At 47.0% G+C, this 21,108-nt stretch overlaps 1 protein-coding gene across 8 annotated transcripts in view; it reads right to left on the bottom strand.

The window, feature by feature from the left end:
* The window catches only part of UBR4 (ubiquitin protein ligase E3 component n-recognin 4), a 131,264-nt gene that overhangs the window by 44,682 nt on the left and 65,474 nt on the right, over positions 1–21,108 (bottom strand). For 5 of the 8 annotated variants that reach the window (XM_073903272.1, XM_073903277.1, XM_073903276.1 and 2 more), the window contains 16 exons: positions 20,809–20,939; positions 20,512–20,689; positions 19,943–20,047; positions 18,248–18,385; positions 17,055–17,229; positions 11,268–11,364; positions 10,500–10,607; positions 9,907–10,023; positions 8,763–8,972; positions 6,398–6,547; positions 4,750–4,977; positions 3,901–3,979; positions 3,166–3,411; positions 2,197–2,365; positions 1,590–1,734; positions 948–1,033 (listed from right to left, as the gene is read on the bottom strand). In XM_073903272.1, coding sequence (XP_073759373.1) covers positions 948–1,033; positions 1,590–1,734; positions 2,197–2,365; positions 3,166–3,411; positions 3,901–3,979; positions 4,750–4,977; positions 6,398–6,547; positions 8,763–8,972; positions 9,907–10,023; positions 10,500–10,607; positions 11,268–11,364; positions 17,055–17,229; positions 18,248–18,385; positions 19,943–20,047; positions 20,512–20,689; positions 20,809–20,939 — 2,362 coding nt within the window. The remainder of the gene's footprint in view (positions 1–947; positions 1,034–1,589; positions 1,735–2,196; positions 2,366–3,165; positions 3,412–3,900; positions 3,980–4,749; positions 4,978–6,397; positions 6,548–8,762; positions 8,973–9,906; positions 10,024–10,499; positions 10,608–11,267; positions 11,365–17,054; positions 17,230–18,247; positions 18,386–19,942; positions 20,048–20,511; positions 20,690–20,808; positions 20,940–21,108) is intronic. The other 3 variants (XM_073903273.1, XM_073903275.1, XM_073903278.1) reach the window with 3 other exon arrangements.

Genomic DNA, 21,108 nt, shown 5'->3' with positions numbered 1-21,108 from the left:
CCTTCGGCTCAGGTCATGATCCTGGAGTTCCGGGATCGAGTCCCACATCGGGCTTCCTGCTCAGCAGGGAGTCTGCTTCTCCCTCTGACCCTCTTCCCTCTCGTGCTCTCATTCTCTCTCTCAAATAAATAAAATCTTTAAAAAATAAAATAAAATAAAAAAAAGAAATCCCAACAGGGCTTAGAAGTCACAGGACGGGAATTTCAACCAATCGACCCTAGATGTTTCCTATTTCTGAGCTGTTCTGAGGTCCGAGAAATCCCTAAAAACTGACAATATAAAATCTGACTCCAAGAAAAGTCAAATTTATTAAGTCATTGAATTGTATACTTAAAATAGGTGAATTCTGTGTATATAAACTATACCTCAATGAACTTTAAAGGAAAAAAAAAGAACAGTCCCTATTAAACCAGGGAAATAACAACTGCTTGCTTAACTAATACCCTCTTTCAAAAGTTTTTTTTTTTTTTATTATCGCCATTTTCCGTAAACTTACCTTAACCTGATTTAGACTTAAGACACTTGAAAATTATAGACATTCTCAGGCACCTGGGTGGCTCAGTTGGTTAATCGACTGCCTTCGGCTCAGGTCATGATCCTGGAGTCCCGGGATCGAGTCCCGCATCGGGCTCCCTGCTCAGCAGGGAGTCCGCTTCTCCCTCTGACCCTCCCCCCTCTCATGTGCTCGTTCTCTCTGTCTCTCAAAATAAATAAAATCTTAAAAAAAAAAAAAATTATAGACATTCTCAAATGACTGCTTACCAAAACCTAATTCAGCAGCTATATTTTGAGTACCCTGTGTATGAAAGGCCCCAGCCATGAGGGAGGGATTCAAAGACCAACTAGACAGAGGTGTATCGATTCTTATGTAAGAGCCAACCCATGTGGAGATAGCAACTGGGACTGTTGATGGAGCTTCAAACAGGGAAAAAGCAGAACAAGCTCACTTGTAAATGTTGGAGTTGGGATGGTTGGTAAGAATATGGTTTTGGGTACGCAGAATCTCCACAGCCTTCTGTGAATATTCCTTCAACTGAAACAGAAGCCAATAAAAGACCACAGTTAAAGCCCAAGGGCAAGTCTTACTGGACTGCTATCCGATACTAACTGCTGTCTAGCTGATACTGCCCAAGAAGCACCAGAGTTCTTAGCCCCCACACAGTCATACAAAGCTGGGCCTAACTCCTACAGGTTTCCACAATCTTTGTGACAACCATCTTTTCAGACCCTGTGGATAAAGAGAATTTTTATTCCCATGGAGAAGTCATGAAATGGTTAACCAATTGCAGAGACACTTTTGGGGACGTCGTCAGGGCTGCCCGGAAAACAGGGGGACATCTTCTTTCCTAAAGCAACTTTAATGGGTTGCACTGTCCTCCCCACCTGATCTGCTCGCTAAGGCAAATTCAGCCTATACTTATTTGCTAGTGTATGTTACCTGTGTGGTACACATGTTGGCTGTGCTCAACATACATCCAAAGAGATTTCACATGTGCACCACCTATGCAGGTCGGTCATGTTCTTAACTCAAAAGAGAAAAAAGGTCAAATACGGCAAGTTAGCCCCTCTGACCATATATCGATTGTTACCTTCTTCTCCGTTTGTGGGGTTTTCAAGGAGAAATATCCTAATAGGTCCACAAACTGGGCAGCCTTACGACCGTAGGCTGGGAGTTCTGGCCATATGGACCACATCAGATCTAGCAAGAGTTCCTGTTGAGATTTGCTAGAGTTTCTGTAGATAAAGGATAGTTCACGTTACCAAGCAGCAGAAAGCCCTCAGGTCCCTTTTATTTATCCACAAGGCCCAAGTACTGCTTCTACAGGTATGTCTATCTCCTGAAAACTAGGGGTTAAGTTAAAATCATTTTGCACTCTTTCGACAGTAGATCCTAACAGGTATAGCTCAGTCCTTTGCTATCTTCAGAAGGTGGCCTAAAGAGTCAAGCCCGGTCACTTCACAAACTTCTAAACACAGCCCTCTCAGGGGAAAAGCGATCATCTCTTGCTTAAACGTCAGTTTAATGGCTAAAAGCAGATAACCAGATGAAGACATCTGTAATAGTCAAGAGGATCCAGGCTGATGTAAATACTGACACTGTGACCGTGAGTATGCAACACAAAGCAAGACAGAACTACATCAACCACTCGTCTCCTGGACCCATGCAGACTGTCAAAACGTAGCCCAGGACCCTACCTGTAGATATGCAGGGTCAGACAGTGGGCCTGCCAGCGCACCGAGGAAGAATTGGACTCTAACAGGAAGCAACGCAGGAACTGAACCAAGGTCTCCTTATCTGCAAATTTGTTCAGCTGGTTCACCAGAGCTGTGCACAGCTGGTCCTCCTGGCTGCCTGAGCTCTCCCCTGCAAGATCAGGGAAGAATTGAGGACTAGAGAGCAGGAAGCGTGCCACAGAGTCTCAGAGCCAGTGCTCCCAGATGAAGAGGGAGAGAATTCTGTCCACTTCTAAAAGTTTCTTCAAAGAAATGGTTCTAATTCGAAAACAACTTTCACTGGTTTATTGGAGAACAAAAGCCAGCCCCGTATGAGACACGTGATAATCATGCTACAAAAAAAGCATAGGATAAAGTGCAAACACAGGCTGACAGTGAGCACACACAGCTACCCTGGAGGAGGCATTTCCTTTCAGAGGTTTGCTACCCGAAACAGCTAGCTGCATGATTAACTGGGAGAAGGTAAACCACCTCCACTACTCTTCACCCCTATCACCCGACCCAGGCCTCCAAGGACCATGAAAAGCAATGAAGCAGGAAGGCTTTTGCCTTTCCAATAGTAAGGAGTCAGCTAAAACAGCTTCCGTATGTAGAGCATTTAACAGTTTACAAGCGTCATTTGATGCTGACAACCTCTCTACACGGCAAGTGTCATTTATTACATGGCAAGTGTCATTTATTATTTCACAGAAAAACAAATTTGGCTTACTAAAACTGTTGAGTGCACTTTGACCTTTCCTTGGTATGGGAAGCCCACATATTCAAGGTGTAACCGACAATGAAACCAAAACTGGACACTGGAGAGCATCGGAGTTGTAGGTCCTAGTAAATCGGAGTAAAAGCCCTTTCCAAAGAGCAGCATAAGCCACGTGATCCAAGTGAAATCAGGACACCTTGCCCTGGTCACCAAGACAAGAGAGTGACACTTACCCTCTTTCTCTTTTTCCTTTTCTTCTTTCTTGCTCTTCTTCGTGGACGACTTGGACTGCGTCGTGGCCTGTCCAGAGCCGGCCGCCACAGGCGCTGCGGACGAGGGGGCGCTGGAGGAGCCAGCCGAAGCCGCCAGGGCGGCAAGGACTTTGCTGCCGCACAGGGCACAGGACAGCAGCTGCAGCAACACCGGGGACACCCCCTCATCCACCAGGAAGCTGACTTGGAGGAGGAAGTACAGGACGGCTGCAGGCAGAGGAGACGGGGGTGCAGCTCAGAGACAAATGCACTGGACAGACGCGTTGCAGGAGCCATGTCTGCACGCGGCCAGGACTGCCCCCTCCCCACCAGCTTGCATTCCCAGTCCTCTCTGCCAGATGCTGCCCAGAACTCCCGTCCTCTGCAGAACTGACCTGGTAAACACCCCAACAGCTACCTAAAGATCGGCTCCCAGCCCCCACTTCAATTAGGATGATTCTCTAGACTCCACAGGCTCCTCTTGTCTTTAGACTCCTACTCTGTGCCCCCTAGCACCCCACATTTTATCTATGACCCTTATGGCTCTGAAGGTTTGACTTGTCTTCTTTGCTAGACAAGAGTTCTGTCTAGGTGCCTTGCTCAGAGCCTCATCTCTGGCATCCAGTTCAGCATTTGGCACAGGGCAGGCCTCAATAAACAGCTCGCAAAGAGATGAATGAATGAACAACAGCCACCGGAAGTCGCTGCACTGCTTACAGTCATCTTTGATGCAGAATTTCTGCCAGTTGATGGTTCGCTGGGCAGCAATCTCGGCACAAGCCTTCAGGTGCTCCATCTGAAATGGAATCCAATCGCCAAAACTGAGTAAGGCCACCAAGCAGCCCGCACCTACCACCCTGCAACCTGGAGTGGTCTGTACGAGGCTGCTGACCCAGTGACCCGGTGAACCTGGGACCAAGGCCCACACACTGCAGCTCTTACTGAGCCTCCTCCACTCAGCTCCCACCACACAAATGCCCGTCGTTGGCAGGGGCCCTTCACACCACTCAGTAATACAGCAGGAAAGCTAGGCCATGACGAAAAACTGCAACCCAGTTTACACTCTTTTCTTTTCTTCCTCCCTTCCCAGTTCACTTTTTTCTTGTGAAAGCATGACCGTAAGGACACTAGTTTATAGGACTGTATAATATTGAAAAAGTTCTCGTCTAGAGGCTCCCATGCAATATATTGTTTGCTTCCCCGAAGTCCGAACAATTTATCTTCAGACACATCATTTCTTTAGTATTCAAGGACAAAAACCAGAGGCTGGCAAATTCCAGGTCGATCCTGTCCATATGAGCAACAACACAGGCAAGAAGCCAAGGCACTCCTCCCCACAATGGAGGAGCCACTACCAGATGGGAGTGGGAATGGTCAGGGGGAAATCGCAGATCCTGAAGCCAACTCCACTTCATACAGAGCATTATGGATCCACCCTGAGCTCAACTGTGGCCAGGACGTTCTCTGAATATGTAAAAGCCCCGTACTCCTCCATCCTATTGCCTACCTGGCTGAGCCTCATCACATGCCCTCTCCCTGGCCCACCGTCCCCCTCGCCCCTCGTACCAGGCTGATGAGTGTGTCATACTGCAAGGCAGAGCCTGAGCTGGCTGTAACCACACTTGCCCGGAGGAATATCCCCTGTTCCTCCAGCAGCTTCTTGATCCCACGCACGTGGGAGTCCAGGGTGTGCAAGTCCCGGAGCTGGCGGTACTTCTCCTTTGACCCACAGATGAAGAGCAGAAGTTTGCGGACTTGACGACGCACAAACGGAGTTTGCTGGATCATCAGGTACTTGAGAGGAAAGGCAACACCAAGAGTCAATGACTCAGGACCTGTGCCAGCAGCGGCTCCCCAGGTGTCATGAACTGTTACTAAAATGGGTAAGAAACACACACCAAGCAACCTCCTCACGGCCAAGCTAGACTCTGGTGAATTCAGTACTCATTAAGGAGCCAGCAGAAAGCAAGCTGTCAAAGAGGGGAAAACAGCAGTATTCCCACTCCCCTCCCGGGAGTCCTTGGTAATCTACAGGGAAGCTGAACTCCACTCCAGCCCACCCAAAATGAAATGGTCCAGAAAACAGATTCAGAATCTTTCAAGTCAAAGAGGTGGGGAAGAGGCTGGGCTGTTCATCTATACAACCCGAAATGGTCATTTGGGGTTTGCTAACAGGTCATTCTTCCCAGAGTTAATCTCAAGCTTGCTGTGACGGCATGACGGCAGCTAGTCGTAAGCTACCGCCCCTCGGCTGCCTCCTAACCCATCCCACCGCACGCTGCACTGCAATGGCCGGCCCACAAGTGTGCCAACTACACTGTCTGCCGCCAGGGCCTGCCAACAGGGAACAAAAAGGGACACCAGAGGGCGCGAGGAAAAAACACTGGCTCCTTCCTGTCTGCTCTCCTGGCAGCAGCCCTTCGCTCCGGCAGCCTCCATCAGCTCTTCAGTGTTCGTTCAAGGACAAATCAGTACGGCTGGTTCTAACCACCAGCTTCTTTCCACGCTTCCAGAATCAAGCGCATCACACCCCCTCAGAGCTCCTGGGGTACCAGAGGACTCAGGCCGACTCCTCTTCAGACCCAGGGCTGCCGGCGGCTGCTACCCGCACCTGCCGTCTCTGTTTCAACACTCCCTGTGTTTTTCTCTTTGGTTCTTCAATGGCCCTCCAAACAATTCCCTATATTAAAATCTCTCTGTAATTGAACTAGTATGTTTTCTGTTTTCCAGATGGAGTCCAAAGTATTAAACTCGTCCCTTACTGTCATATGCTAAAAGAGTCAAACATACAGAATCAGAAACTAAAGCCATGGCCTGTTGTGACATCCATCTTCCATGGCTTCACCACACAGTACACCTGGGGCAGGGCCCACCAGCGTGAGTGGCACTGCTGGGGGAAACGCTCCCTGAGGATGAGGACAGAAGGGGGCCACAGAGGCCGTCAGAGCCAGGGCGCCTGGGTGGCTCAGTCGGTTAAGCGCCTGCCTTCGGCTCAGGTCGTGATCCCGGGGTTCTGGCATCAAGCCCCGAGTCGGGCTCCCTGCTCAGTGGGAAGCCTGCTTCTCCGTCTCCCTCCCTGCCACCTCATACTTGAGCGCACATGCACGCTCTCTCTCTCTCAAATAAATAAAATCTTTTAAAGAATAGGAAAAAAGTCCATCACAGCCGAGGTGTCCTCTCCTTGAATGGCACATGGCCTGCGGCCTTTGCTTACCTCCGAGAGAAAGTAAAACCACGAATGATCAAAGACAGGAGGTGGGATTCGAGAGTTGGTGTCGGCAATCTTCTTGATTTGGTAAGGAAGCCTCAGGACCATCTCCGTCAGAAGCTGAGTATAGGCCTCAAACACATCAGCAGCATGACCCTGGGGGAATAACATCTGTGTGAGGACCTGTGACAGACAGTTGTCCACAACCACGATTAGGAAAAGGGCTGGTTTACTGCTCATTAGGCATAGCTTATACTGGAGCTGGTATACAGTACCTTTCAAAGCTGGAGTCATCACTGCCTGACAGCTTGGTTTAAACCCACCAAGGCCCCAGGCTCTGGTGGACACAGATCTCACTTGTCTTAAAAGTTCCAAAATTTCACTGTGTGGGTTTTGACCCTGGACTGGCTGTATTCTGCTAACACTCTAATGGGAAAAGCAGTGGTGGTGAAGGATTTCTGACTTCCTGTGAGAGACGCAGTCTATTCCCTAGAACCAAAGCCTTCTGAGATAATAAGAGACATTTAAATAAACCAGGGTGGTGGCTCCTGGGTGGCTCAGTCAGTTGAGCAGCCAACTCTTAATTTCAGCTCAGATCATGATCTCACGGTCCTGGGACAGAGCCCCACTTTGGGCTCCGCACACAGCAGGGAGTCTGTTTGAAAATTCTCCCTCTTCCTCTGCCCCTCCCCTCACCCGCATGCGTATGTCTGCACGCACATGTGCTCTTTCTCTCCCCCACTCTGAAATAAATAAATCTTTAAGAAAGAAAGAGAGGAGAGAAAAAGAGAGAGAGAAAGAGAGAGAGAGAGAGAGAGAAAGAAAGAGAGAAAGAGAAACAGAAAAAGACAGAGAGAAAAAGAGAAAGAGAAAGAAAGAGAGAGAGAGAGAGAGAGAGAGAGAGAGAGAAAGAGAGAGAGAAAGAAAGAGCGAAAGAGAAACAGAAAAAGAGAGAGAGAAAAAGAGAAAGAGAGAAAGAGAGAAAGAGATAGAGAGAGAGAAAGAGAGAGAGAGGGAGGGAGGGAGGGAGGGAGGGAGGGAGGGAGGGAGGGAGGAAGGAAGGAAGAAAGGAAGAAAGGAAAGAAAGAAAGAAATCAGGACGGCCAGGATCACTTAATGCATGTCCCACAGAGGAGGAGGAGCTGAGGAGTGTGAGGGTGGTGGAAGCAGTAGCTATCCTGCAGGCCGCATGGTCCCCCAGGAAGAGCCTGCCAGAATTTGGGGCACAACATGTCTCACGTATTCAATCACCAGTTACTCATCGGGTCTTTGCCAAGCAACTAGGGGTGCAAACAAGGAAAAGACTCCACATGTGTACACAGGGTGCTCTGGGGACCCGGGGAAAAGCCATCTCTATCTGACCTGCTAGCAGGAAGTGCATGTTGGGGAGGGTTTTCCCAGGACCCAGTGTGTGAGCCGGGTCATGAAGGACTAGGAATTAGCTCAGAGGGGAAGGAAGTAATGCAAAGGGAGAGAAGTTCAGAAGGACAGCAAGTAGGAAGGCAGTGTGCCACATCTGGGGCAAGGCACAGGACGGGGAGCTGCGTGCCGGGGTGCGGTAGTGACACAGCTAGAGAATTAAGTAGACAGGTGGGTCCTCAAAGAACTCTTTGGCCTACAAGTTATAGAAAACCAGCAAAGGGTTAAGAAAAGAGAAGGACATGATGCGATTCATGTTTTATGCCTGTTCTATCCCTGTCTCAGTCAAAGCAGCTAGGAGCGCGCAGCAAGGAACACACTGGTGCCGCCGCTCAGACGCAAACATGCAGAAACGGCAGCAATGACAGACACCGACAGGCCCCAAGGCGCTCGGCACTGGGCTTGACTGCGTCAGGTCACCCAGTGCTCCCTATGACCCTACACAGCAGATCCCGTGTGGAGCCTCAGTTTCCAGGTGTGCAAACCAAGGCGCACAAAAGCCGCACAGAACTTGTCTGAGCTTCACAGCTGGTAAGTGGGAATGCTTGTTCCTGACTCACCTGATCAGAAAGATTATCTTCTAAACGAGCTCCCTCAAGGGCCTCTGATGACAGCAGGGGGAGTCTCTGACACACACACACGGACATGATCTACCTCTGACGTCACCCTGTGCCTGCTCACCTTTTTCTAAGGAGCTTAACATGAAAGAACAGACCAGTCTGATTTCATTCAGTTCCTCTGCTTTACACGTTGTCAAGAGTCTGAATCCCAGCAGAAGGGTGGGAGAAGTGGTTATTCACTGAACTGCACCAAGATCAAAGCCCCCCAAGGCACTCGGTCTGCCTCCTGCAGCTCCCTGCCCTTGGCTCCTTCAGCCCTACTCACAGGGGGCAAAAAGGAGAGTGCTCTGGAGGAGGGCAGGAGCGGTCCTTCGTCCGGGGAAAGGCCTCACCTTCACATACTGGCGGAGGAAGAATGGGCTCATGTCTGGTGGGGATGAAGTCGTATGTGGTTTCAGCAACTGGCTGGTAGCCACGGGCTCCTCGTCGTTCTGCTGGCTCTTCCAATACTCCAGCAGGGATTTGAGCACATGCAGGCAGTAGTCCACGGCACCGGAGCTCAGCAGGGCCGAGGCTGTGGCGCTGGAGATGAGGGAAGACGACTGGGGGGAAACAGGGAGGAGGCCAGAAAGGCTTGTGAGACCACTGGGGGCAGGGGTAGGAACCTCCCCAGCGGTAGTCTCAGAGTAGGTCACTGGGGGAGGGAGCTCGTCTCTTGAGTTAGAAGTCCCCCAACTAATTCAAACACTCCCCCAAACTCTTTCCAACAATGGCATGGTAAGAACCAACCAAGCCCAGGTCCCAGCTCTACTCGCCCACACACAGGTGTGAGAGGCCAAGGAGGCAAGGACTGGATAACCTTTCTCCTGGGAGGGGCGGGTTTTCTTCTTCACTGGGCGACTAGAAAAGAAGCCCATTTCAAGAACGAGAGAGAAAACTTTCCACTCTAAGCACTTTTCAGCAACCCCACCCTCCCGGAAGGGGCTCTCCCCACCAAACTAGCTTCTAAAGGAGATGGCTTAAGTGATCACATGAATAAAAAGTGGGAGAAAAGCCACTGTAAATAAAACCATTAGGAGAGCCTTGCAAATCCCAGCAAACCCCACAGCTCATAAGCTCATTAAGATTGGATGCAGTTCAGCCTCCATTCCTACCTTCTCTGCTTTGTGTTAATCTCCTTTCGACCGCGCACACACTGCTTTCTGCTTTATTACTTTATTACTTTATTATTATAGCAACACACCGTAGGGGAATCCCCTTAGCCACCCTGTGCCTTGCAGAACAGTCCCCTCCTTTCAATAATGGAACTTCCAAACCCTGTAACCCCTCCAATGGAGGGACTGCTGGCGAAGATCAGGGCTTGGAAGGGATTCTGAAAGAGGTGGTGGCTCTGCTCTTCAAGAGGTGACAGCTTAGAATCTTTCTCCTCTAGAGCGACAATAGCCTGTTCTAACTATCACCTCTGCCCTCAGCCCTAGCACCAACCAGACAATCCTCTTACCTCTCCCCACACCCATGTGCTCAAAGTGACAGTACCTCACAGATGGAAGACTTGGATCCGGATTTGGTCCGGGACATGAAGACACTCAGGAGTCTCATTACTACCAGATGGACTTCATTCAGGGCGCTGCGCTCATTCTTCCTGGAGACGTCCTATAGGCAGAAGCAGAGCCCAGAAGCCCACACTTACTTTAAGCTTGAGGCGTCCTCTCAACAAGGTTCCCCCCAGCCTATCAGCACTAACTGTTCTCACATGGGATCAGAGTCAAAACAGGCACCAATGCCTCCATGGACTACACCCGGATTACCTAGAGCCCGATGTGCTTAAGAGACCGTATTAAAATACAAACAACTAATTTATTGTTTTCAGCTTAGAGAGTTACAAAAGGTCCGTGAGGACAGGGACTTGGTCTGTTCCTCATTTACGTCCAGATCCAACAGGAGTCCTGGGCCAAAGGAGGCAGGCCAACATTTTTGTTAAATCCACAGAACTGGAGCCCTCAGTGGGTAGTGTAAGTTCCTCTAAGTGAAGTTAGAGGAACTAAGTGAAGTTCCTCTAAGAGAAGGATGACAAGCTGTAAATGGACCTCAGTCCCTGTTTCTCACATGGGAGAACTCTCCAATCTTACCTTTTTGTCCATGCCCAGTTCAGCAATTAGCTGGGAGAGCAGGTTATCCAGGGCCCCCTTGTCTTTCTCATCTTCTCCATCCAGATCTGTAGTGAGCATCAGGATGACCTGGAAGTCAACAGAGAGGTAAAACATGAGCTCCAGGACCCTAAAGACGACTCCAAACACAGGGGGTTCAGAAGAAATCCCAATCTTCCTGACTGCCCTGTCAATCATAACTGTAATCCACAAGAAGGTCCTAAATCCCAAGGTATCCAAAGTTTAAGTGTCCAGAGTCAAAAGTGTCAAATTTTGGTATATGCCACACTTGGCATCACAAAAAATGTTTTGCAAAGAGTTTGCAAAACGAATTGACTAAACTACATTATAACCAACCAAAGTGGCTTGACAGAGGACAGTGTGGCTGTGCTCAAAAGTAAAGAACTTTCTGCCTAAGAGGAAGGCAGCTAGTGGGAGAACAGCTACCAGACCACATTCCAACAAGGTGTTAATAAAGACTCACTACACACTAAGAATCTCTGGGGGCAGACATTTGCTCCTGGGCTCTGTCAATAACTACTGGATGACTGTGGACATCTTTTTAAATTCTCTGACCCTTGGCCTTTTCATCTAGAGAGTTAAGGGCTATAACTTGCAGTTCAAAACTGCATTCCATTATTCTATGACCTAACACCAACCAAAGCCTACAGAGTCTCTAGAAGAGAGATGTGAGCATGCTGAACGATGGTCCAACCATAATGTGACAGACCCAGGTGAACTGAGGGATACCTGCATGTACGGGATGGCCCGGACACCTCCAACATTTCGTAACTGGGGCAAGGTTTGCAGTAGTCTCTCCAACAGCATCAGACGGACCATATGCAGCCTAAAAGGCCAAGGAAAATACATGAGATGTGAGCTAGTTCACAACCACTAACCAGCTGAATATAGTTCTTTCCTCCTGCCACCAAGGTAAACAAGGAGCCTACTGCTTAGAAACAATCCTACCATTAGCAAAATGTTCAGAAATGCCTATTTGGTAACACCACCAACACAAGGAGCAATCTCGCTCTGTTAAAAGGAACAAACTAGTCCAAAATACAACATCTTATGGCCCTGAAAGCCTGCTACGGGAAAAGTTAGTATTTCCTCAATCAGCCCTAGTTGTTCTCAGCAGCAAAATCAAACCTTTAGTAGTGCACTCTACGGCCTTTTCCAACACATGGCCCCATTCTGCCTCCAGGCATTATCTTCTGAGATTCCTCCATATACAAAGTCTGCATCGTCCGGTTGCACCGTGACCCAGTCCTTTCTTTTTCTTGCTTCCCAGAAGGCCTGGCACTGCTTTACCCTCTCAACTCGCCTACCATTTTTCCTAGTAGAAAATTCAATCTCCACTCTACCCTTTCCACACTGGACCCATGAGTTCTCCCATATATTCAACTGGGCACTAACTAAACCTTCTTCATCTGCAGATACACAGCTGGGCTTCCCTACTAAATGTGTGCCTCGAGATCTATAGTAAATATGCTGATTCAAGAGAGAACCAAAATGAGTATGAACTAATCAGGCTCCTGTTGACAATCTGGCTGGCAGTCTCACCTAACACAATCTTACACAGATGAAGAACACATTTGCTCAATCAATTAATGGCTTCACTCTCATAGTTCGTAAACTGTTCTTGCTTCATTTTACCTTACAGACTGTGTATAACAAACCACAAGCCTACATATGCATAAAAAGGTGACTTTCATGTATTACGTATCCTAGGAGATATCCAGAATATTTTCAAAATATTAAAGTTTGAATCAAAGTATGGGGTCTTACTTGATCAATAAATAATAAATGCCCATGATTCCAAAAATAATTCAAAGGAATGAGCTAATAAAAGTCCTTCAGAATACGGTCGCACAATAAAAGCTCACACATACATCCAAAGAATAAAGCAAGCTGCGTGGGGACCACAGATGAGTAAGCGTTGCTCAGGAATGTACAAGATACAGCAAAGAAAAGTAATAGGACGGTAGCAGTTCAAATTTAGCAGTTCACTTTACACTTGCAGGGTAAAACACAACAAGCTTTGAGATGGATGAAAATCTTCAGATTGGCAGAACATACCTGTGAATACATATGTATGAAAGAAAAAGTCAACAAAATGAGCAAAGTCTGGACCCAGACCAAGATGTTGCCACACTGTTGGCTTTTCAAACTCTTAGAATCTAACAAAAAAAGTAAACCCTATACCAAAAATTACAATTTCCTTTTCTTTATTGACTTAAAGTAAAAACAAGTTAGTTATATTATTATAAACAAGTCATTTAACAATTGCACGATTAACTTGTCCCTGAAAAAAAAAGTTTGCTTAAAACCACTTTAGGGGCGCCTGGGTGGCTCAGTTGGTTGTCTGCCTTCGGCTCAGGTCATGATCCCAGGGTCCTGGGATTGAGCCCCGCATTGGGCTCCCTGCTCAGCGGAGAGCCTGCTTCTCCCTCTCCTCCCCACTCCTGCTCTCTCTCACTAGCTCTGTCACTTTCTCTCTCTCTCTCAAATAAACAAAATCTTTAAAAAAAAAAACTTAAGACTTCTATTACTAACATGGCTAGGTTACCTAAAATGGCCCTCCTAAAAACACTAAAAATCCTAAAAAGAAAGAACATCATTTTAGAAGCAATGTCGTGTCTCAAGAAATGTGAAAGGATTGAAATCACATAGTATGTTCCCCAACCATAGTAAATTAAACTGTAAATTAGTAACAGAAAAATAATTGGAAAATTCCCAAAGGTTTGGAAATTTAGCAACACACTTCTAAATATCCTACAGGCCAAAGATGAAAATCAAAACAGAATTTAGAAAACATTCTGAACTGAACAGCAATAAAAATATAACACATCAAAATATATGCCAAAGCAGACTTTAAAGCGAAGTGCAGAGAGAAATATTTAGCTTCAAATATGTATTTAATAAAACCAATGATTTAAGCTTCCATCTATCAAGCTAAAAAAAGAACAAAGAAATCTCAAAAGATAATACAAAAGCTCATTAAGCAGAGAAAGAAAATATTAGGAGTGGAAATAAAACAGAAAGCAGACATAAAACAGAAAAATCAAAGCTAAAAGTCAGTTCCTTGTAAATAAAGTTGGTAACTCCAAGGAAAACTGACCTTTGAAAAAAGAACACACACAAGGCGCCTGGGTAACTCAGTCGTTAAGCGTCTGCCTTCGGCTCAGGTCATGATCCCAGGGTCCTGGGATCGAGCCCCGCATCGGGCTCCCTGCTCAGTCAGAAGCCTGCTTCTCCCTCTCCCACCACCCCCCCGCTTGTGTTCCCTCTCTCGCTATGTCTCTGTTAAATAAATAAATAAAATCTTTAAAAAAAAAAAAAACCACACACACATAAGTTACCAACATTAAAAATGAAAAAAAGTACATCACTATAGACCCTTAAGACATTAAAAGCATGATTAAGAAAAGAAAGGTCATGGGGGCTCCTGGGTGGCTCAGTTGATTAAGCATCTGACCCTTGATTTTGGCTTAGGTCATGATCTCAGGGTCGTGAGATTGATCTTCCTATCTGGGCTCTGTGCTCAGCATTCAATGGAGCGTCTGCTTGAGATTCTGTCCCTCTCCCTCTGCCCCCCTCTCCTACACATGCGTGTGCATGCACTTCCTCTCTAAAATAAATTTTTAAAAATCTTTAAAAAAAAAGATTATGAACTTTATGCCAATAAAGTCAACAACTTAAATAAAATAAACAAATTCCTTAAAAAACACAAAATACCAAAACTGACATAGGAAGAAACAAATAATTCTGTATCATTTAAAGAATGAACCTGTAATTTTAAATCTTTCTTTAAAGAAAGTCCAGACCCAGATGACTCCACTGCTGAATTTTTACAAGAATTTATAGATGAAATATCAATCTCACACGAACTCTTCTATTTTTTTCTTGCTTCCAAGAGTTGGACACTTAACCAACTGAGCCACCCAGGTACCCCTGTATTTGATGTTTTCTGATGCCTGCTACTCAAATAGATCTTAAGAAGCCATAAATAATTAAGCACAGTGATTTTTTTTAAAGAAAAAAACATTACAAGATATGGAACAGAAAACAGGATGGTAAAACATGTATGTAAGTAGAGTCCCAGGAAGAAAAATGACAGAAAATGAAGCAGAAGCAATATCTGAGGAGATTAAACAGATAAGCATTTTCTAGAGTAAAAGACACTAACCCAAATATTCAAGATTCCCAAAGACCACTAAGCAGAACAAATGTAAAGAAATCGATCCTGGGCGCATGGGTGGCTCAGTCGGTTAGGTCACTGCCTTCGGCTCAGGTCATGATCTCAGGGTCCTGGGATCAAGCCCCACATCTGGGTCTCTGCTCAGCGGGGAATCTGCTTCTCCCTCTCCCTCTGCCCCCCCCCCAACTGTGCATGCACGCACTCTCTCTCTCGAATAAATAAAATCTTAAGAAAAGAAAAAAGAAATCCATCCTAACTTTATGCCAAAAAACAATGACAAAGATCTTATAAGCAGCAAGTAAGAACACTATTTTCAAAGAAGCAACGGTTATGATAGCAGGTGACTTCTCACTGGCAATAACAGTGGATATCATTTTCAATTTGGGGGGAGAAAAACTATCAGCACAAAACTGTATACCCATCAAAAACGTGTCCACAAAATGTGAGCTGAACGAAGACATTTCCAGACTAAGAAAATCTGTGATTTCAAAAGCGGTGGCCCTCCCCTAATGGAAAATCTAAACGACGCACTTCAAGAAGAAACGATCCCAGACAGAAGGTCTGACACGCACAAGCAAATGTTGAACACAGAACGTGGTAAACACATGAGTAAATCTCAACAAACACTGACCACGTAAACTACATGAATAGCAACAATACCTTGAAAGCTTCAAAGGCCTTTTTTTTTTTTAAAGTTTATTTATTTATTTGACACAGAGACACAGCGAGAGAGGGAACACAAGCAGGGCAAGTGGAGAGGGAGAAGCAGGCCCCCTGCTGAGCAGAGAGCCCGATGAGGGGCTTGATCCCAGGACCCTGGGATCATGACCTGAGTCGAAGGCAGACACTTAATGACTGAGCCACCCAGGCACCCCAGGCCTTTTCTGAAAAAGAATTAAAACACACAAAAATAATAGCTTAACTTGATAAGAAGGGACCAAATCTTCTAAGGTCCTCTATATTATGCAGGAAGAAGATGTAGCTGTGAGTGAACTTTAGTTCTGGGTAAGTTAAATGTACATGTTGAAATGAACAGGGTAACCACCAAAGGACTGGAAACAGTGAACAACCTCCAAACATGGGAGGGAGGGGCAGAAAAAAGAAAAGGGATGAAAACATAGCAAATCGACCCAAAAGAGGACTGCAAAGACAGAAGGAAACAGAAACAGGCAAAACAAATAAGCAGCAGGAAGCAAATGGTAGGCATAAATTCCAATTCATCAGTAATGAACACTAATCACAAATGAACTTAACTATTTCAATTAACAAGCAATGGCAGATTGGATTAAAAATGTTTTAAATAAATTTCAAAAAACAAAAAAATCACAAAGACCACATTCTCTGAACACATGGAATTAACCTAGAAATCCTGTTGAGAGAAAAAAAGATTAAGTTAAAACCCCTTTATGGTAAGATATTAAAAAACAGACTCCAACAAAATATCATCACTTATTGGAGCCAGAGGTCCCCATCATCCAAGAGATGTTCCAAGAACTGAAGTTGAAACAGCAGGAAATGGAGTATGGGAGATACTCCCTGAGGTCCTCTGAAAATGTCTCATGACTGACAGCTTCAGTGACCTTTTATCTGGATAGAAATCATTGAGTCCAAAATGCTTATTGATGACTTCTGCACTGCACTAACGTGATAATCTTGGGCCTCAACAAATTTAACAAACATTAGATCACAAATGTATTTCACTAGGCTCCCCTCTCAATTAAGACTGTGTGCACCCCACCAATCCAGTAGCAACCACCACCAGAACTTCTTGAAGGGGATGGATTAGGAATTTTAGGTTACTTTCAACTTGCCAAATGCCCTACCACTGGTATCTCTAGACATAGATATGTATTTGCTCTGTCTTAATTCTCTGTTACCTTGTAAACATACTGAACAAGGAGCCATTTCTAGCATGTATGTCATAGCTAATCACTGGTAAGCCTAGAACAGTGCCACAAGAATGTGTAATAAGAATGCTATAAAGTGGGTTTATGGGTAATGACGAAACAAGAAAGATCTGAACAGGATACACATTCTCATGACAATCACTTTACAGTGACTAAGGGAATATTGGGGGGGGGGCCTTAAGAGAAAAACCACATTCTATTCTCTCTGCAGTTAATTTGATATAGTTCTAATTAGGACAAAGACGACAGACCTAGAATGCTTCCTAAGATCTTGAACCGTTTCCTGAGTTTATTAACCTGTATATTAAAAAAAAAAAATAACAACAACACTATTATCATCACTCTACCTCCTGCAACTGATCCATCACCCTATTCCTGAAATATTCTCCCATAGCCTCTTGACTATGTGACAAATGACCAGGTCCTAACCTGTTGCTAGTGTGAACATCTCCTTCCCCTTCCCCTTCTCCTTCTCCCTCGGAGCCATCTCCCTCCTGGTGTCCGGTGGTGGTGCTGATGGCGCCAGTGCTTGAGCTGACACTTCCTGGTCCAGCTGGGTGCCCCTCCACTGTGGCATCACCATAAGCACTGCTCCGGCCGGATACTGAAGGGAAATGGTTAAAAAAAAGTGTAAATCAAATCCCCAAGCATGACAGAATCCAATGCACTCAGAAGTCAGCAATAGTTCAGGGACGACTGTTAGCTTCAGAGAATTTTTTCTTCTGTGTGAAGAAGAGAATAAATAAGGACTGAATTCAAGATTTTGACCCCAGAGCACTATGCTACAAGACTCTCAGGGCAGCCACTCTAAGACCCACCTACAAGAACTATCTCTGCCGCTGATAAAATTTCCATCTCCTAACCCAAGGGAAACGTACAATGACTTGGAAATCTAGGAATTATCAGCTACTCAACACCTTCCATAAAATATTTTCCTAATTTTTAACCACAGGCTGGTTTACAAGGTCAAACCAAAATGGCATGCCTCCTCATTCCACAGCCCCACTGCATCAGCCAGTAGACTGTGAAGGTGGCCCGCTATGTTAACAGAAAGATTGCCCAGGGCGCCTGGGTGACTCAGTCAGTTAAGCATCTGCCTTCAGCTCAGGTCACGATCCCAGGGTCCTGGGATCAAGCCCCCAAGTCAGGCTCCCTGCTCAGCAAGAGCCTGCTTCTTCCTCTCCCTCTGCCTACTGCTCTGCCTACTTGTGCTCTCTCTGTGTCTGTCAAATAAATAATCTTTAGGGGGGGAAAAAAAAAGGAAGATTGCCCAACACAGCTTCCCCCAACACAGGGGACAAAAGCCACAGTATGATGGACTTCAAGGTCATACCATAACTATTTTAGATTACTCCTGATTTGGGATAATGCACATCCTTGCTTTCCTCCAGTAAGACACGATTAAAAGCTGCCTGTAAAATGTTCCAACACTAACCACAGTTGTGCCTAAGCTCTTATCACTAAACATTTGAAACTCCAGTGTTGAGGTCAAATGAATTCCACCAGATGTTCAGTGAGCTCTCAAAAATTCCCTTTGCTGACATCAATCCCAGGAGCCAGGCAGAGATTCCTAGTGCGTTCCCGCCCCTGCCCAAGGAGATCAGGCCCCCCAGCCATATTACCACTGTGCTCGCCAGCCACCGAGTCCACGGCGCTTCCCCCGCTCTCTGAGCCCACGCTACCGCCATGGTCGGCAGGGGAGGTCCGAAGGGTGGAGCCGTCAGTTGCTGCCGTGCTGCCCTCGTCATCCGAGGCTGGAGCTGAGAGAGTAACAAGAGCTGTTACAGGTAAAAACCCCTCCTGGGGGCGACAGCATCAAACCACATAGCGCAGAGGACACAATGCAGTTATATATCCTGTCATCGAAGGAAAAAGGGAAAGATTTGCTTTGCTGGTTCATCACCAACAGGAACAAACACTATACACGGTGAGTTGCAAACAGTACTGAGACAGAGGGAAACCCCAGTTCGCTGGGCATTTCCTTTGCCACTATGCTATAGTGCAAGTAGACAGTGCTGAGATCCAACAAGAATCTATGATGTGGACGCTCAGTTTTCTAGCTAGAATGCCTCACAGCCACCATTGTCTAGGTGTTACTGACACCGGCTGAGATCAGAAACCACCCATTGCCATTCAAAGCACAGGACTCTGAATTTTAATGAGATTTGTTTTGCAATCAGTTAATTTGTGCTTATGTTACAAATCACTTATCATGAGCTCTTGAATCAACCTTGGTTTGTTCGTTGGTTGGTTTGGTCAGGTGGTCCAGAGGGGAGCTCATGGGGAAAATTTTACCCCTCCTCATCCTCCTCCTCAGACACTAAGAATGAAGCAAGGAAATCCCCCAGAGACAGCCACAGCATCCAGGATCAGGGCTGAGCTGAGACAGGAGGACAATGCTGGATGGGATACATGGGGGAGGAAAGCCAAGACAGCCACAGAGCACAAGAGGAACACAATCGGCACAGCGCAACAGCCACCTCCAAGCCTGAGGAGACAGCAGCTAACGAGAACGGAAAAGCGACACGCATGGCAGCAGGTGAGAGGGGACAGCCAATGTCTCCCTTTCTCTTCTACCCAGGGTAACGCTCCCAAGAGAAGAGAAAGAAAGGGAAGAAAGGAAGAAAGAAATACAGGGAAGCAGCCCTCAGGAAAACTCTAGATCAACCCTTCCATTCCTCAGGACTTGATTTTCCAGGGGATTAGTCAGGTGTTCCCTCCTCCTCTATTTGGTCCAACTCTCTACTCAGACTTTTTTTTTCACTGATCAGATCAGCAAAGAGATTAAATGTAAAAACAAAACGAGGTCTGAAGAGTTCCTATGAATTTTAAGTGTCCACACACCCCTACCTCCCAAGCTCACAGCCCCGACGGTGAGCCACGCTGACCTGAAGCAGGACTCGGCTTCTTGCAGCTTCACTTTTATTTGTAAATGAAGAGAAAACAGTGCATGGCATAAGCTCTCGCTACTTCTCGTCTCCCTGCTCCTGTTGTCTAAAACATCCGGACTCTGGTGGAGAGCCCTGAAAGCTGTCACTGCAGCCCTACAGCCGACCACCCTGCAAGCCGCTCTCTCGGCCTCTCCCTGGGAACCAGCAGGAGCCAGGCAGCATGCAAAGTGGAAGGAAGCGGAGCCATGAGCGCCTTTGCTGAGCTGCAGCACTGTGCCCTCCACGCCCGCGTTTCTAAAGCAAAGGCAGAAGCAGGAAGTCCAGAATGGCCTGTCAAAGCAGCTGCCCGTTCCACTCTCACAGCACTAGAAACAAGGCCGGAGGGTCCTGGGGCCCTGAGCCGTGCTCCTTGCTGTGGACAGTTACCTGATGCTGTGGTGTCAGAGAGGGTTCCTGCGTCCAGAGAGGAAGAGCTGGGTGCCTGGCCGGACAGCCCCAGGCTCTGCAGGCCCAGGGCACTGCTGCTGCTGCCTGGGAAACAAGTGGAGAGTGAGCACAGCATTCCCTCCAGACCCCATCCACAGCACTGCTTTGGCCACCTGCTGCCCTCGGGAGTCTAAACTCACCAGCGTGTGATCCCCTCTGGCCTAGAGGAAGTTAATCAACAACCACCGCTGTCTACCCACCAAGTTTGGTTACAGACACGGTGGAAGGCTTCCTTCAGCTCAGGCAGGACACAGGCTGGAGGAATCTAACAGATTTGGGAGGAAAGAACCCCAAAGACCAAACTAGAGGAAACGAGGAGATGGGCTCCCAGACGGCAAGTCCCAGCACGTCCCCTCTCACTCTCCACCTGTGTCTCTGAGCAGCTCTCGCCCAGATCAACCTCTCCCCAAATGTGGGGACAAGCTAAGTCAGCTGGGTATCAGTAACTGCCAAACCCTCTCTGCTGTGCAAGGCCACCAGGTGGCTCTGTTCCTGGCACTGCCTTCTACCTTGCTGGTCCTGCTGCAGGCTCAGGGCAATGGCTAGTTCAACCATGGTCTCGTCATCTGCATCAGGTGGGATGTCCAGCATGGGGGGGAAGCCCTCTGCACCTGCCAGCAGGGCCTCCAGGGGAGAGGGGTTGCCATTGTTGACATTTTCGGCTGTCTCCAGCACCATCGACTCAGACTGCAGAGAGAAAGCTCTGTCAGTGTCCCATGGTAAATGGCAGCTTTTGCAAGTCAACAGAATGAGAGCCGGAGGGGAGTTGTGAAACTTTCTCCCCTCTCCTGCTGCCAGACACTCACCACCATCTCAAAATCTCCATGGTCCACCTCACTCTGTTCCTGGCTTTCCTGACGGATGTGACCACCATTCGGAATCCCTGATGACTGCATTTTCTCGTCTGCGTCATCATCGTCATCATCATCCTTGTCTCCTAAGTCAGAGAAACCCCAGTTACCTGAAGGTGCCTATTCTTTCCTCCCTCAGCACGTGGTGTGGTAAGTCACAAGGCAACATAAACCCAAGACAAGCTATCAGTGAGAGCCCTGTGCTTTAGAGGGAAGCCTTATCCTCCCACTTCCTGAACCCAGCGGAATCTAGGA

The sequence above is a fragment of the Callorhinus ursinus genome, unplaced genomic scaffold, assembly GCF_003265705.2.
Source record: "Callorhinus ursinus isolate GAN/ISIS: 27379988/994484 unplaced genomic scaffold, GSC_fseal_2.0 scaffold18, whole genome shotgun sequence".
Classification (NCBI taxonomy): Eukaryota; Metazoa; Chordata; class Mammalia; order Carnivora; family Otariidae; genus Callorhinus; species Callorhinus ursinus.
Note: the sequence above shows the minus strand (reverse complement) of the source record. Positions and strands in the feature narration are given on the sequence as shown.